At 54.8% G+C, this 16,109-nt stretch overlaps 4 protein-coding genes across 4 annotated transcripts in view; 2 read left to right on the forward strand and 2 right to left on the reverse strand.

Moving 5' to 3' along the window:
• The window catches only part of W97_02165 (fatty acid elongase 3), a gene marked incomplete at both ends in the record, with an annotated part of 1,291 nt that extends 480 nt beyond the window's left edge, over positions 1–811 (reverse strand). Inside the window, 3 exons of the mRNA XM_007780066.1 lie at positions 17–229; positions 280–349; positions 401–811. Coding sequence (XP_007778256.1) covers positions 17–229; positions 280–349; positions 401–811 — 694 coding nt within the window. The remainder of the gene's footprint in view (positions 1–16; positions 230–279; positions 350–400) is intronic.
• Positions 812–2,147: 1,336 nt separating this feature from the next.
• Positions 2,148–4,617, reverse strand: W97_02166 (uncharacterized protein; the record flags this gene model as incomplete). Its single annotated transcript, XM_007780067.1, has 7 exons — positions 2,148–2,520; positions 2,568–2,695; positions 2,748–2,918; positions 2,966–3,319; positions 3,371–3,982; positions 4,079–4,468; positions 4,594–4,617. The coding sequence occupies 7 exons, from the start codon at positions 4,615–4,617 to the stop codon at positions 2,148–2,150; spliced, it is 2,052 nt and encodes a 683-aa protein (XP_007778257.1).
• A 927-nt stretch (positions 4,618–5,544) lies between these two features.
• Positions 5,545–7,791, forward strand: W97_02167 (uncharacterized protein; the record flags this gene model as incomplete). The annotated part of the gene is made up of 6 exons (XM_007780068.1): positions 5,545–5,682; positions 5,759–6,044; positions 6,094–6,171; positions 6,225–6,333; positions 6,385–7,009; positions 7,060–7,791. The coding sequence occupies 6 exons, from the start codon at positions 5,545–5,547 to the stop codon at positions 7,789–7,791; spliced, it is 1,968 nt and encodes a 655-aa protein (XP_007778258.1).
• A 446-nt stretch (positions 7,792–8,237) lies between these two features.
• Positions 8,238–15,506, forward strand: W97_02168 (uncharacterized protein; the record flags this gene model as incomplete). Its single annotated transcript, XM_007780069.1, has 3 exons — positions 8,238–12,344; positions 12,878–14,617; positions 14,670–15,506. The coding sequence occupies 3 exons, from the start codon at positions 8,238–8,240 to the stop codon at positions 15,504–15,506; spliced, it is 6,684 nt and encodes a 2,227-aa protein (XP_007778259.1).
• Positions 15,507–16,109: the final 603 nt, after the last annotated feature.

The raw sequence follows: 16,109 nt of genomic DNA on the forward strand, positions 1-16,109 counted from the left end.
GGGGGGGGGGGCTTACCGAGATCAAGCACGAATTGGATGATCTGCATCATGGTGATGTATTGCTTCCACCAGATGCGGATGCCGCGCGCGGACTGGAAGTAGTACCAGTACATGACGACGTGGACCATGAGGTTTAGCGTGATGGGCACCCAGGAGACGGAGGTGTGGCCGATGAGCTGGGTGTAGCAGAGCAGTGCGGTTGCGCCGTGGTGGTAGGTATGGAGGAAGGCTGAGGAGAGTCAGTGAGTAATCGCGCATGGCATATTGGGAGTTGCATACTCAGAGGCTTCTTCTTGAGGAAGAGGAAGCAGGTGTCTATCAGCTCGAGGTATTTAGTGAGGTAATTCAGCTGCGTATACTGTGAGTATTACCTCCAGTACCATTGAGCGCAAAAACCTACGTAGTATAGAACAACCAACTTATCCGTCCACCCGCCCTCATGATTGCAGATAGCGTGAAAGACGCCATTCCTCCACAGCTCCGGTATCAACTGCTCCGCAAACAACGCCAGCAAGACACCGCTGATCGCCGTAAGGTAGAAATTGTGAATCTTGAACAGCCCGTTCAGCGAGTACGCCGGGCGACTCCGCATGACCTCCCTCCCGGCAAATATTACAATGTAGTATGTTATCAACATGGTCGCGGTCGCTTTCAGCGTCGACATGGGCGTCTCCCCAGGCACAAATCGGAAGTCTTGCGGCTTGTAGCCTTTGACGGATTCGAACGCTTTCTCGAAGATGGGCCACAGCTGCAGGCCAAATGGGCGGTCGAGCGTCGGCACGCCATATTGGATCCAGGAGGGCTTCGACATGTTGTGGTATAGGTAGGTGTTTGCGACGCGGATGCCGCCGGAAAGGTCGCGGCGAGTTCGAAGTAAGCGTACAGCGGTTTCTTTGTCGGAATCTAAGCCAGGGAAGCGGTAGAAGCAACTGCTCTAAGTGAAGGAGGCAATGGGTGTCAAAGGAGCGACTTGAAGAAAACCGGGGGTTGGGACTTGTAAAGGACTTGCGCAAGTCGGTTTTGCGGAGAAGTGGCCTACCGGTAAAGTTTGTATGACCAAAAACTTCAGGGGCGGTCGGAGATTGGAGACGCATTCGCGCCGACTGTCATCGCGCCAAGCCCCAACCGTTTTCGCGCTTTTTGGCTTCATCACTGGTTGTGCTGCTTATTGCTTGCGGATGTATTGGGCTATGCGACGTCCCCGAGTACCTCGGCTTCGAGAGTTGAATCTCGTGAAAGGGATTGAGGGTTGGTGTGGCATGAGCGAAGCCATCGTGACCGAATTGGGCAGTCGTTGCGACCGCGCGGCCGAGGTCCTCAGCAAGTCGAGCGTTTTGGAGTCACGTGAATGTCTCCAGCAGACGATGAGGTAAACATAGTCAAGTCAGAGTAGGGGGCTAGGATGCTTTTATGACGAATGGAATGGTAGAGTTCCGCAGACGCTCAAACCCGACAAAGCCCATCTATCAAAACAACCCTCACGCAGAACTTCGCTTGCCCGAGTTCGCTCATGCCTGCAGACGCCAACCCTTAATCGACGAAGACGTTTGCTGTAGAGAAGAGGACAAGCAAGCTCTAGCGGCATCCCAATGGAGATGCCCGGCAGCAGTTTGCACAGCTTCGCCGGCCTTAGCCCAAGCGGATACGTGAAGAGCAGAGGAAAGAATCGAAGGGTATGCACTGGGAAGTCCTGGGGGAGCACCGACGCCGAACAGTGCGAACTCCGACGAGGTGCGACGAGGTGAGGGGGAGTGGACAAGTACAGCACCAGACTGCAGGTGAGCTGGCGACGACAAGAAGGAACGCTGGGTCCATATCTATCCGCTGGGCGCAGCCCTTGCAACGGCGTTGCCCGAGTTGCTGCGTGAAGGCCCTTTCGGAGACGAGACGCCACTAGCAGAATCCGGACGGCTATTGGTTCTTGGCCGGCCTGAAGTCCGTCTACTAGGGTCATCGGATGTCGCGTTGCTGCGCCTCTGCTGAGAACAAACGAAGCCAATGTCAGGACGCCTTGTTCAGATATTTGGCCACGTGGAAGGGTAATGAAACTTGAAGATCGAGACGAGGATCTCTACGAGGGAATGATATATAGAAGAAGTGATACAAGCTTTCCAATCCATGGCCGGGACGATATCCAGTTCGTTTGACTAACGTACCGAAGTCTGCCGCTCGTGTTCCTTTGGTCTTCGATCCCTTCCTGCCATGGTATCGTCCTGCAAACGCAGCGCCTCCAGCCGTCGCTGGCTGTCCTGACTTAGAGGATCCGTGTCATCTGCGCTCAGCGGCGAGGTCACCTTCGACCCTGTGTTGGTCGTTGCAGGTAGCTTCGGGTTCTCGATCCTCCCGTTCTGCCGTGCTTTGGCCAGCTCAGCAAGCTTATCCCACCGGGTCTGCCGTGTTTGTTGCCTCTGTTCTGCATTGGTCTGCGACTCGGCATACTCATGTGAACACTCATCGAACAGCTGCGGATTGACTTCCATGAAAAGCTTCATCGCGTTGTAGACCATGCCATGGATTGTGCTATGACCTGTGAGCGTGTGCTGAAAAGACACAAGGTAGGTGCTTACCGGTTCCAGTGTCCTTTTGAGTTCTCATAGAGCGGCGCAAACATGATTGGCAGGATAACCTCCACGTTGTCGCTCACAAGGTTACAGAAGTATTCGTTATTCCAGAAGTACAGCGCTCGCTCCGCAACCTGCAAAACGGTGAGCCTAGGGCATAACAATTTCGCTACGGCTGTGACACACCTGGAAATGCGGGCTAGCGACCGACTTGGCCAGCTGGTTAAACAGCGGTTCTTGCACCTTCGCGAATTCTGCAGGGTCCATAACCTCGAAGATATCTTCCACCTCGTTCAAGAACATGACCTCCTTCGTGCTATTGACCTTTGGCCAGTATCGTAGCAGACCCAGAACAACCTACGTCTAGTTAGCTTGTGCCAAAATATACCAGGCGCCGGTTTTACCTCTTCTGTCAATGCCGCGTCCTTTTCTAAGAACTGCACAATGCAGTATGCCAGCTGCGGATGGTACATGCTGAGGCTTTTGACTTTGTGCAGCGGAATGAGCACACGAGTAAGGAAAAGCTTGTGCTCTTCTTTTAGCGGCAAGGCAAATCCGTTGATGATCGAACCAAGGATTTCTAACAGCTCCGCAATTCCGTTGAAGCGTTCGGTCTCGTAGATGAACTGGAAGAAGACGTTGTTGATCGATCGCCGAATGTACGAGCGAAGGTTGAGGAATTTGCCGTAGATCCTGTGCAACGTAGTCTTCAAGAAATCCCGCTCCCTCGGGTCTTCCGAGTCGAATAGCTCCAGGAGCTGCCGCAGTTAGCGATGAGACCATTATACCAGCATCTTGTGGGTTCTCACCTGTAACACAAACCCATGATCTATGTATTGCTTCGCGATGTTGGTGTTGAAGTCCTGACTCTCAATGAAGCGAAGGAAGAACTCGTACACAACCTGAATGTGCGGCCAGGCAACCTCGAGAACCGGTTCATCCTCCTCTGGATCGAAGGCTTCGCCTTGTGGATTTACTGGTGGGGGAATAGGCCGAAACAGATTCTTCGAAAACATCTCCACAACCCGAGGGTACATCGGTTCTGTAATGACCTGCCTGTTGTTCGCCACGTAGTCCAGGAGCTCGTGCAAAGCCAGACGTTTGATCTCTTTCGATTTCATGTCCCCACTGGCGTCATTGAAATCGAAGATGATATTGCATTGATCGATCTTTTGCATGAACAGCTCCTGACGCTTTTGGGGCGCGACTTCGTGGAAGCCCGGCAGTTTCTCCAATTCCCGTTGTCGTTGATCGGAGATGTCGAATCTGGATGAATGTTGGCGTTTCGGCGTTCGCAAGCCGTCTGGTACATCTTTCGGGGTGGATTGTAGACGATCAAACAGAAGCGACTTTTGGCCGCCCTTTGACGGAGGCGCCAGATCACCTGGCATGGTCTCGGCGGCTCCTGGAGGAGGAATATGCTTGATAACGGCCATCAGCATCTCTCTCAAAATATTCGCTTGTAGTGGATCTAGGGGAAGAGCCGCATTTTCACAGCAGACCCGTGATGGACTTACCGGCGCAGTTGACGACACAACCACCGAAGGTGGTAAATGACCCCCGCCCGGTCTATGCGGCGTACCTGGAGCAGGCGTACCGGCACCTCCCGAACTCATCGTGCTTGGCGGCTGTGGCATGTACGGGTGGCCGGAAGTCAAGGAGCTTGGTAACCCAGGCTGAGCGGGATGTGCTGAGTTCGCATGCGAAGCTCCACCAGTGCTTCCTTCGTTCCCTGGAAGAGGCTTATTGCGGGGATCGACTAGCTGGGTTGTGGACGAGGTAGGCGTTGCGTGAGCAGATGTGGCAGGTGAGTGCGTCGAGGAACCGCCATGGGAGGGTGATGAGGTGCCAGATGTGCCCTCTTTCTTGTTCTTGGAGGACTTGCCGGAGTCTTTTGCGCGCGATAGCTGTTCGTGCTGTTGTTCAGCAATTCTTCTTTAGTTATCCATCACAAGCTAAGGGGACGACTGGGAGGGTGAAGGCAAGTCTAGCCGGGGAAAAGTGAAGATGATAGGGCTGGGGCTGTGCTTACAACTCTCTGTCTAAAGCCTTTCATAATTGCAAGCTGCGAACAAGCTCCAGCTTGAGCGGTTGCCCGTGTGGCAGGAGCGGCACTCGATGGTTCGCTCTCTCGGTCGAGACCTTCAGCGGAGGCTGCAATCTGCCAAGGAAGGGGAGCAGCAAAAACCAGCTGGTGCTAGCGTGGCTGCTGATATCGGGAGGGAGGCGGCGTTTTCAAGCGAGCATTGAAGTCGGTCGTAGGTTCGGGCGATTGAGCGTGTTTACGGGCGTTTTGCGAGGACGGGTTGCTGCGCCAAGAGACAGGTCAGATCTGGCGTGGATGCGAGGATGCGAGGATGCGTGGATGCGTGGCCGCGCCCCGCTTTGGCGGCGGGATGCCGGGTGGGAGGTGTCTTCGGTCGTGTAGATGTAGAGAGGATGTGAAGGCAATGGACAGGTCGTGGGGAGGGGGAGTAGTGATGGGCAGGCGGCTGCTGGACTCTGCTTACAGCTTCGACTTGAGGAGGTCGTGCATCGTCGACGCTCCAGGCGCTGCAACCACCAGGCGAGTCCGTGCACGACGCCAACCTTTGCGGGGCTGCTACGAGCACAAGATACAAAGATACAAAGATACAGAGATACAGAGATACAGAGATACAAAGTTACAAGACAAAAGTCACCAGTAGCAAGGTTCCAGCTCGTGAAGTGCCTCGCCGAGTTTAGAGTACAGGTCTCATGGATCGTCCACGAGCAGGGCTAGACCTCGACGCCTGACGCCTGACGCGAAGCGGCCAGGGTTCCCGCCGCATGCTTCCGCTGACGAACCCTGAGCGACCTGTAGAGTAGAACGCTCCTCGTCTCGGAAGACTACCTAACTAGCAGGCAGAGTGAGGGAGAAGTTCTGCTTACCTACGTGCTCTGTCGCTGTCAGGCAACTGCGCCTCTATTGCTCAGCGAATCACTTGTGACGGACTCGTATAGGATGGAGTCATCCGTTAAGCGGGCCTCCCCATGGTACAATGTGCCTTGCGAGCCTGTCGTAAGTATAGAGCATCCGTGTATAGTCCGGAATATCGATAATGGCATCAAGTCGTCTGGCGGCGAGGTACAGCTCGACCGTGTGAGTGTTTCTGATATCCACTACAGCATCAAGCTTACTAACACTGGTATAGTTCCTGAGGTTGAAACAACCGAAGAGGAACATTTCAATATCTCTTCGGCCTGGGGATCCTTCAGCTAAACCGATCTCGTCGAGCCAAGTCAAAACTAAGAGCCTTCTGCTCAAAGTCAGCGTGCCGAAACTGACCGGTCGAAAACGAAAACGGGGATCATCAGGACCATTTCTGGATGAATTCGAAGTTAATGGAGGCACAACGCCAAGGGATGTGGATGCTGAGCTGCTGCTTCAATGTATGCGTGATAACCCGACAAGTTACAGCGTCGAGCCAGTAGGCCTGATTACTGAGACCCATCGATTCCGCTGTCAGTACCACATGAGAATCTGTAACTGCTCGCTGGCTAATGCTATCAGACCTTCCCGACTTTCAATATGCTGCATCGACGGACCCTTTGATGGAGAACATGCGCCAGTCTATCTTAGCATTTGACTGTGCGTCAGACCCTAGTCAACAGCTCTACCATGTACTGATACGCGCCGACTAGATGAGAGTCTCAAGAATTTCGACATTAACCTCGAGAAGGGCATGCGGCCGGCCGTCGATGTGGGGCCTCCAGCAGTATTCAGTCCGTTGACGATTCCATTCGATTACGGGTAAGCTCACACAGCTGCCAGCTCCGACAAATCACTAATCTAGTTGAGTAGATACCGCCAGAACCCGTTCGTCAAATTTAGTAAAGATGATGCCGGCCGCTTGACTGTAACCCATCTCTATGGCAGACTGCACCGCACGATGGTAGGCACTTGCGCCTGGAACCAGACACCGGTACTCTCCGGCCCATTAAATCCGCTCGAACCGGAGGCCAAGCTTGAGAAGTCACTCAGCAAGACTCTTCGTGAGCTTCGTGCGAAGGTGACCTCAGAACGACCGATATGGACACGTCGTGCGCTGCACAACCAGTTTCCTCGCAATCAGAGAGATAATCTGAAGCTCGTTTACCCATATGTGTTCTACTCCTTCAAAGACGGGCCATGGTCTAACGCCATGATTCCGTACGGGCTGGATCCGAGATCGGATCCAAAGTACCGAATCTATCAGACGCTGGTCTTCAAGATCACGGCTAATCCGGATGATCCATCCAACGCCACGGTGGTCAAGGATCTGGGTGGCGGCAGGGTCCGGTGGATCAATCTTCCTAACGACAAGACAAGCCATATCTTCGATGGCAAAAGAGTCATACCGGACGGCAAAATCTGGCAGGTGTGCGACATCACGGATCCCTTGGTCCGCCGCCTCCTCGACACCGATAACCTCCGAACGCAGTGTGATGTAGGATCTCCTCCCTTGATCTTGTTTCGGCGAAGCTAACCGATTCCCAGGCTCAACATGACGGCTGGTACCACAATGGAACTTGGGCAAAAGCCAGAATCTTCATGAGAGATAAAGTAAAGACCATGCTGGAAGGTGGTACACCGGACGACGCGTACTATGAAAAGTTCATGAGCTTGCCGGACATCATCGACAGGAGCAACATGAGCGCAGCGTATTTCAGCCGAAGAGGAAACACTACGACGCACGAGTTTTATCTGGCCTCTGAGATACGTACCAGCGCAACAGGCTTCCACTCAACTCAGCAGCGTACCAAGAGAACGCGGCTGCACGAGAACAAAGTCCTGGGGCATCATGACGAGGCAGCTCCAGAGACGCCAGAAGCCGCAGCAGCTCGCGGAGAAGGCAGCGCTGATGTGATTGGTGGTGCCGCAGATTCCGAGGAAGACGAAATAGACGCAACCGAGGAAGGTCCACGCGAAGTGCAGCAAGCCGAGGAGGAAGATTCAGACGTTGAGATCGAGGAAATCCTCGACGACGCACTGGACGGCGACGGCGCTCGCGAGAACAGTACGAAGCGTCCCAAGAAGAAGCACGGGGCCAGGCGGACTGCCGCTGAGGAGGACGCTGAAGAAGACCAGGCTGAGCAGGATGTGGATGATGAGGGATCTGGGGTAGATGCTCGTTACCACAGCACAGCCGATCCTGATGACGAGCTGCCCGATGCCTCAGGGGCTGAGAACTCCGTTGGCTTCGAGGACGAAGACATGGATGATTACTAAGTGGGCTGGTGCGTGCGGCGGCGCGGAACCTGTATGCCCCCAATATAAGATAGTTCTTCGAACAATTCTTCGGTTGTCCTGGTACTCTTCTACAGTTCCTCAGTTCCTCAATTCATCAAGTGCTTGCTGACCATTCGAGAATGTCTCGGCATCAGATTCTGCCACGTGACTGCCCCTCGACTTTCAAATTCTGGCACCCTGGCCCGAGAAACTCCCGCCCCACCAAGCCCGCGTTCCAGTTCGCGACTCGAGTAAACTTTTTGTGTCATCGTAAAATGTGCCCACGACACTGAAGGCTTCCTTCGCTATGAACACGCTCCGTGTGCTTACATAGAGGGTTGACACATCCTGGATGCCAAATGCAAGCGCACACAGACACTAAAATCTCGAAATACAGTAATTCTAATAGCATATCCTACGCGCTATCTGTCACGAAGACCTAGACAATGGTGCCCGTTCCAACCCTCTCCTTCGCCATCCCCGGCCGGTCCGCGCTCTACGACTTTCGCCTCGAGCGACTTGCTAAAGACATTGGCGCAAAGGAAGTCAGGGCTGCATGGATATACTACATCAATCCCTTCCACCGACTCCACGAGGAGGAGATCAGGACGCTCCGGGGGCTCCTGCAAGAAGGGCACACCCCTCCCGCAGACGACCGTTTATACCACACACTACTCGACGCCATCAACCGCAACGGCGATCCGCGAGACCCTGCTGTATTGCTCTTCTACGTATGCCCTCGAGCCGGCACGATTTCGCCATGGAGCTCCAATGCAACCAACATAGCGCATGTGTGTGGCTTTGGGGATTCGGTCAAGCGGACAGAGCGAGGCATGGTTTTTGCGGCGACGTTTGACGAGGAGCTGGACAATGAGGCTATACCGCAGGCGGACCTTCTCCACGACCGCATGACCGAGACGATAAGCAGGCACCCACCAAACTTAGACGATATGTTCGGAGAACATCTGCCGGCGCCAGCAGCTCGCGTACATTTGGGAAGCGATCCGAAAGCTGCGTTTCAGGCTGCGAACAGCAAACTCGGATTGGCGCTCAGTCCAGAAGACATTGAGTATCTGGTGAAAGCTTGTACGGAGACTCTCAAGAGGGATCTGACAGACGTGGAGCTTTTCATGTTCAGCCAGGTCAACTCCGAACACTGCCGACACAAGCAGTTTAACGCTGACTGGACCATTGACGGCATGCGCAAACCCCACACCCTGTTTCAAATGATCAAAAACACACACAAAAAGAATGGAAAGTACACAGTAAGTGCGTACAGTGACAATGCGGCGGTGCTGCAAGGCGAGACTGCGAGCTACTGGGCACCCACAACCGCGACCGGCGAATGGCATCAAACTAAGGAGACGGTCCATTACCTGATCAAGGTAGAGACACACAACCACCCAACCGCTGTATCGCCCTTCCCAGGAGCAGCGACTGGCGCTGGCGGTGAGATCCGGGACGAAGGAGCCGTCGGCAGGGGAAGCAAGCCGAAGAGTGGGTTGTCGGGTTACTCCGTCTCAGACCTCCTGATCCCCGGCTTCGAGCAGCCATGGGAGATGAGCGATGTCGGGAAGCCAGCGCATATCGCTTCGAGTCTGGACATCATGCTCGAAGCGCCGATAGGCGGCGCTGCGTTCAACAATGAATTCGGCAGGCCATGCACCGCGGGCTACTTCCGTACGCTGCTCACAAAGGTACCGGTCGATGATAGAAAAACTGAACTGAGAGGCTACCACAAGCCGATCATGATTGCTGGCGGAGTCGGCACGGTACGACCGCAGCATGCCCTGAAGACCGCGGATCTTGTGAAGCCAGGCGCGCATCTGCTCGTTATCGGCGGCCCGGCGATGCTCATTGGGTTAGGTGGAGGAGCGGCGTCGAGCGTCCAATCTGGAGAGGGATCCGTTGACCTCGATTTCGCAAGTGTACAGCGGGGCAATGCTGAGGTCCAGCGACGGGCGCAAGAAGTCATCAACACATGCACTGCAATGGGCAATGAAAACCCGATTCTATTCATACATGATGTTGGAGCGGGTGGCTTGTGCAACGCTTTACCGGAACTGGCACATGACGCTGGCCTGGGTGCGAAATTCGAGCTGCGTGAAGTTGACAACGCGGACAGGGGCATGAGCCCGCTTCAGATATGGTGCTGTGAGGCACAAGAGCGATACGTCATGGCTGTGGCACCGGAGACCCTGGAAACATTCAAATCGATCTGCAAGCGCGAGAGATGCGGTTACTCTGTCGTAGGGACAGCGACAGGAGGGGAAACGGATCAGGAAAAAAAGCTAGTACTCGTTGACAGAGACTCGCAAGACTTTCCGACGCTCATTGACCTACCTATGTCCACGCTGTTCGGCAGACCTCCCATTCCATCGCGGATTGTCTCTTCGAGGAAACTGAAGTTACCGGTCTTCGATAGCAGCCTCTCATCCTACCTTCCGAAGACGCCGAAAGATGGGCTACTAAGTGAAGCAGTGGGCAGAGTCCTTGCTCTCCCCTCTGTCGGCTCAAAGTCCTTCCTGATCACCATCGGCGACAGAAGCGTAGGCGGTCTCGTGACCCGGGACCAAATGGTTGGACCATGGCAAGTACCCGTCGCCGACGTCTCGGTAACAGCAACATCGCTTCTGGCAGGTGTTCGTACCGGAGAAGCGATGGCACTGGGCGAGAAGCCTACTCTCGCGCTCATATCGCCAGCGGCATCAGCTCGCATGGCAGTGGCGGAGTCGCTTATGAACATCGCCGCTGCGAGCATCACTGATCGCTTGGAGCGGATACGGCTCTCGGCTAATTGGATGGCTGCGAGCAGCCATGAAGGCGAGGGTGCAAATCTGTACGAGGCTGTGGAGGCTATCGGTATGAAATTGTGCCCTAAGCTCGGCGTCAGCATCCCCGTGGGGAAGGACTCTATGTCCATGAAGATGAGGTGGAAAGACGCGGAGAAGAAGGAAGACAAGGAGGTTACCGCACCCCTGTCGCTGGTTATCACTGCTTTCGCTCCCGTTGATAGGATTAAGAGGACGTGGACGCCGGCATTGCGGCGCTTGGAGGACGTGGGTGAGACCGTTTTACTCTTCGTCGATATTGCAGAAGGAATGAAGGCTATGGGAGGTTCAGCGCTGGCGCAAGTGTTTGGCCAGGTCGGCGACGAAGCGCCTGATGTCCGGAACGTGGACTTGCTCAAAGACTTCTACGATGCTGTCGAGCAGCTGCACGAGTCTGGCATTGTCTTGGCGTATCATGACCGTTCAGATGGTGGCCTCTTCACGACTCTAGTCGAGATGATGTTTGCCGGTCGCTGTGGCTTGGAGATCATGCTAGACGATGTTTGCCGCAGCGATAGCGTCGAGGACCTCATGGAAGCGCTCTTCAATGAGGAGCTAGGTGCCGTGTTCCAAGTGCGCAAGGAGCACGAGAACGAGTTCAAGAACTGTTTCGCAACCTGCGGGCCACCACCAGGGCTGATCAAGAAGATCGGCCGCGTGCCTCCAGCGTCGAAGCAGGAGATCTCCTTTTTCAGAGGCACTGACGTTGTATATCGCAACAGCCGACGAAGTCTTCAGCAACGCTGGTCGGCCACCTCACACCAGATGCAGCGGCTCCGCGATAATCCCGCTGCTGCCGACGCAGAACACGAGAATATCATAGATGACTCCGATCCAGGCATGACGTACAAGCTCACCTTCAACCCGAAAGACAACATTCTCCCCCTGACATCAACCATCTCTGCTGCGTTTACCTCCCGCCCAAAAGTCGCGATCCTGAGGGAAGAAGGCGTGAACGGCCAAGCGGAAATGGCCTTCGCCTTCGCATCCGCCGGCTTCTCGGCCATTGACGTCCACATGACCGACATCCTCAGTGGCGCGCGATCTCTCAGCGAGTTTGTGGGTCTCGCAGCCTGCGGTGGCTTCTCCTACGGCGACGTCCTCGGCGCCGGACAGGGCTGGGCAAAAAGCGTCCTCCTACACCCCAGCACGCGCCGAGAGTTCCAGTCCTTCTTCGAGCGCCCGAACACCTTCACCCTTGGCGTGTGCAACGGTTGCCAATTCCTCTCGCGGCTGAAAGAGCTGATCCCCGGCGCTGGAACCTGGCCGACCTTCGAGCGGAACATCAGCGAACAGTACGAAGCGCGCGTATGCATGGTCGAGATCATTGATCCGCCAAATCACTCGCCGTCCGTCTTCCTGCACGGCATGCACGGCTCCACTCTCCCAATCGTGACAGCACACGGCGAGGGCCGCGCCACGTTCCCGTCTGGCCTGGCGGCGTCGTCAACCCCGGACGGACTGTTCGAGCAGGGCCTAGTTTCGCTAAGATATGTGGATAACTATCTTAAGCCCACAGAGAGATATCCGTTTAACCCGAATGGCAGCCCCAAGGGGATCACGGGTGTTAGGACACCTGATGGGAGGGTGTTGGCGCTGATGCCGCATCCGGAGCGGACGGTTCTGACGGATGTGGGGAGTTGGATTCCGAGGGAGCAGGCGGAGGCGTGGGGTGGAGAGTTTGGGCCTTGGATTAGGCTGTTTAAGAGCGCGAGGAGGTGGGTGGGTTGAGGTTAGAATAGAATAGAGGTCAGATGTACCGGCCAGATAACGCAGTTATGAAGATATGTTCGATTTTAGTTCGAAGCTGCTGATCAAGGTGACGCTGGGCTGATCCTGGTCGTTATGTTCCTTGAGGACTCAGCGAATGAATGGATCCAGAAAAGCAGCACCTTTAATCAGGCCTCGGGCAAAATGCCAGGACTGGATGTTGACGCGGCATGCTCACTCAACTAAACGCGAGGGCACGTGACGTTTTTGAGCATCGTGTTCCAACAGCGCGTGTTCTGGCAGACAACACCAAACCACTGGCAGCGAGGACCATGTAGCGGATATGGCTCATTCTGCCACCCTTTCTGGTTTAGCTGAGAGCCTGGCCACCTCTTTAACCGGGCTCTCTAACGAAGTTGGTCTTTCAGCATCCATCCCAATGCACGACGCTTATGCGAGGGTAGAGCAAACCGCGCCAATTCAGATCATGTAAAGATCAAACGATCAAGAGCTTTAGAACGCTTCAATATGCTCGAACGAACCAGTTCGATGTCAAAGCCAGCTATGAGGGCCTTGTTGAGAAATTCAGCATCCTAAATCGGGATGATCTGGCCGATGCTCTCAGTATTCGCCTAGAGCAGCTGGCCGGTGTTTCCAACAAATTCACTCCCGAGATCTTGTCGCTGTTCTTGAATCTGTCGGACCGTCCAGTCGAGAAGTCTAGCCTGAAGGACCTGGAAGCACTGAAGCCCGAACCAGCTCCTCCGCCGCTGACGTGGGCGGATATCTATGCTGATGATCCGCCGAATGAGGAGGGTATTTGGGATGATATTGATTACGCTGCCGAGTCTTCTGAAGATGAGAAGAGACGAGGAGTTCCTGTCAGGTCTGGCAAGAAATATACCACACCACCGTCCAGCGTCGATGATACGGAACATGCACCGGATCCGCATCCCTTCATCATTGTACCGAATTCCAAAGAGCTTCAAGGGATCGATGAGGCACAGTTCTGGAAGCATCGCAAGCTCGTGAACGAGTCTGAGACTGTCACCATTACCGAGCTACAAGCCGTCCGGGAGGTTCTATTTATGTTGCGTGGACTGCCAACGTCCCTCTTTCGGCTGGACGGAGATTCGAGTGCCATTACCTGCAATACTAGCTATGCCTTAGAGCACGCAATCCCCGCAACCTTCCACCACCTTCTTACTAGTTTTCAAGATGTCGGCGCCCGGCTATACCGCTTACGGCAGTGGGCCCGCATCAAGCAATCCGTGTCACTATTGCAGACTCTACAAGCTGCTATCATGGCACGCCTAACAGGAATTGATTTGGATGTTACGAAAATTGAGCAGCGCTTTGTTGCGCCCGAGGGACCCGTGATTGTCAGCCTTATCCAGGTTTATTCTGAGATAGAAGCGCTTGCGCACCCTCTGAAAGCATTGGCGGCCACGCTCAGTGCAGTCGACGGGTCCGCTAACCGGCATGCTTTCAAGTATCTCGAGGCTTTGTTCGATGGTGCAAACATCGCACAAATGGCTGGAGACTCCGATGCTTTCAGGTTCATGGCCGACATGTTTTTCGAGTGTCTCCAGACGTACTTGAAGCCCGTGAGGAAGTGGATGGAGCAAGGAGAACTAGAAACCGACGACCAGATCTTCTTCGTCGGCGTATCAGACAAGGGCAGCGAGGCCTCTTCCCTGTGGCACGAACGCTTTGTATTGCGCTATGGCACAGATGGCAATCTGCACGCTCCGAAGTTCCTGCATCCAGCTGTTCGGAAGGTGTTCAACACGGGGAAGAGTATCGTTTTCTTGAAGGAACTTGGCCACGGCGGCACAAGAGATGCTTTCTGCATCGATGTTGAGCCCAGCCTTGACTTTCATACTGTCTGCTCGCATAATTCTGCTGCGCTACTTACTCCTTTCACTGAGGTTTTCGATATAGCCTTCGAGAGTTGGATGCGCAGCAAGTACAGCGCAGCATCGTTGACTCTCCGACAGAGACTGTACGAAGAATGCGGCTTGTGGCGTTCACTGGACGCGCTGGAACACATATACTTTTCCAGAGATGGTAGAATCTTCCAAACCTTTGCTGATCGGCTATTCGAGAGGTTGGAGGGGCGACGAAGAGTGTGGAATGACCGTTTCTCATTGACAGAGCTGGCGAAGACAACATTCTGTGGCGTTGACTGCCTATACGAGGACTCGATAGCAATAAGAGTCACCAGTACGAAACATCCACGGCGCTCTATCAAGACTTTGTCAAGCATTTTCATTGAGTACATGGTATGTTTCTACTCTCTCGATATACGTGAATCTGGTTAACCTTGGGATGCAGCTTCCCTGGTCTATCACCAACGTCATCCGAAGAACGTCCTTCAAGACATACCAGCGCGTCTTCACGTTTCTCCTCCAAGTCTACCGCTCCAAGTACCTCCTCCGAAAGCTGGATTTCCGTGTCTCCCACCAGCACGAGCCCGGGAAACACACCCATCTCATCTACTCCCTCCGGTACCGCATGCTCTGGTTCACCGACGTCCTCCACGCCTACCTCACCGCAACAGTCCTTAACGCCTCAACCACCACAATGCGCAAACGCATGGCCGAAGCCGAAGACATCGACGCAATGGCCACCGTGCACGAGGACTATAGCAATCGTCTGCGTTCGCAGTGCCTTCTTTCGAAGAGTCTAGCGCCCATCCACCAAGCCATCATCTCGCTCCTTGATCTCTGCGTCCTCTTTACGGATATCGTGGTCCAGCTCTCGGCTCGTCACATGCCGGCCGACGCACCCACCAGACGACCATCCGTCCGGCCACAGCGACGCTTCAGCAAGCGGCAAGCCACCGCACCCCCCGACGACGACACCGTCTCAGAAGACGACGACAGCGAAGACGGCTACAAGGCTGAAGCGGAGGAAGGTGCACCCATTGCTGGAGGACCTGTTGGGGAGCGGCTGGGGAAGATGCACGAGCAGTTCGAGAAACTGTGCGCGTTTGTTGCGGTGGGGTTGAGGGGAGTAGGGAGAGTAGGGGCGGAGCCGGCGTGGGAGATGCTGGCGGAGAGGCTGGAGTGGGGTGGAGGGAGAGCGGGGGGGATGAGGGTTGGGGAAGGGGGAGGTGGGGACGAAAACCATGCTGGAAGATGGGCGGTGTCCTTGAGCGAAGTCTCATAGGGACAGAGGAGATGAAGAAATCTGGCCGTTACAAGGTTGGACCCTGACGGCGAAGGGGTGCATGCCTACGGACTATTCGCACGGCGTAGGAGATGGGCTTTGGTACGTCAGAGCATCAGGTTGGGTCAGGCGAGGCCACTTGGAGAGCCACGCGAAACGGTATGCACGCATGCATGTGTGGTGAGGTAAGGCCCAGACAATGCTCGATGATTCTTTCCAGTAGCCGAGACTAGACGGGCGGGCCGAATGCGGAGGTTAACGTCGGCGGAAACGTGAAGAATTCTTCGTCGTCAAGTTACTTCCGGTTAGATGTTTTCGAGGATGGTCAGTGTATATATAAGAGCTAAGACGTAACTGCGTTTACAACAGGATGGGGAAACAGCTCGGACGTTGTATGCGTGTGCTATTTTGACACCCAGGCCGTCTCCGACTCTGTTTTCTCTGCTTAGAGGACTAAGGTCAGAGCAGCGCGGTACATGGAGGAATGACAGAGGTTGACAAGCGCATCTAAGCGCCTGGCGCTTCTCGCGTCTGTTCCATGCTAGCCGCTTCCACACGCTCGTGCGGCGGGAGCTTGGCGGCTTGGCATGAGCTAGGCCCGAA

Source organism: Coniosporium apollinis (genome assembly GCF_000281105.1).
Source record: "Coniosporium apollinis CBS 100218 chromosome Unknown supercont1.8, whole genome shotgun sequence".
In the NCBI taxonomy this organism is placed as follows: domain Eukaryota; kingdom Fungi; phylum Ascomycota; class Dothideomycetes; genus Coniosporium; species Coniosporium apollinis.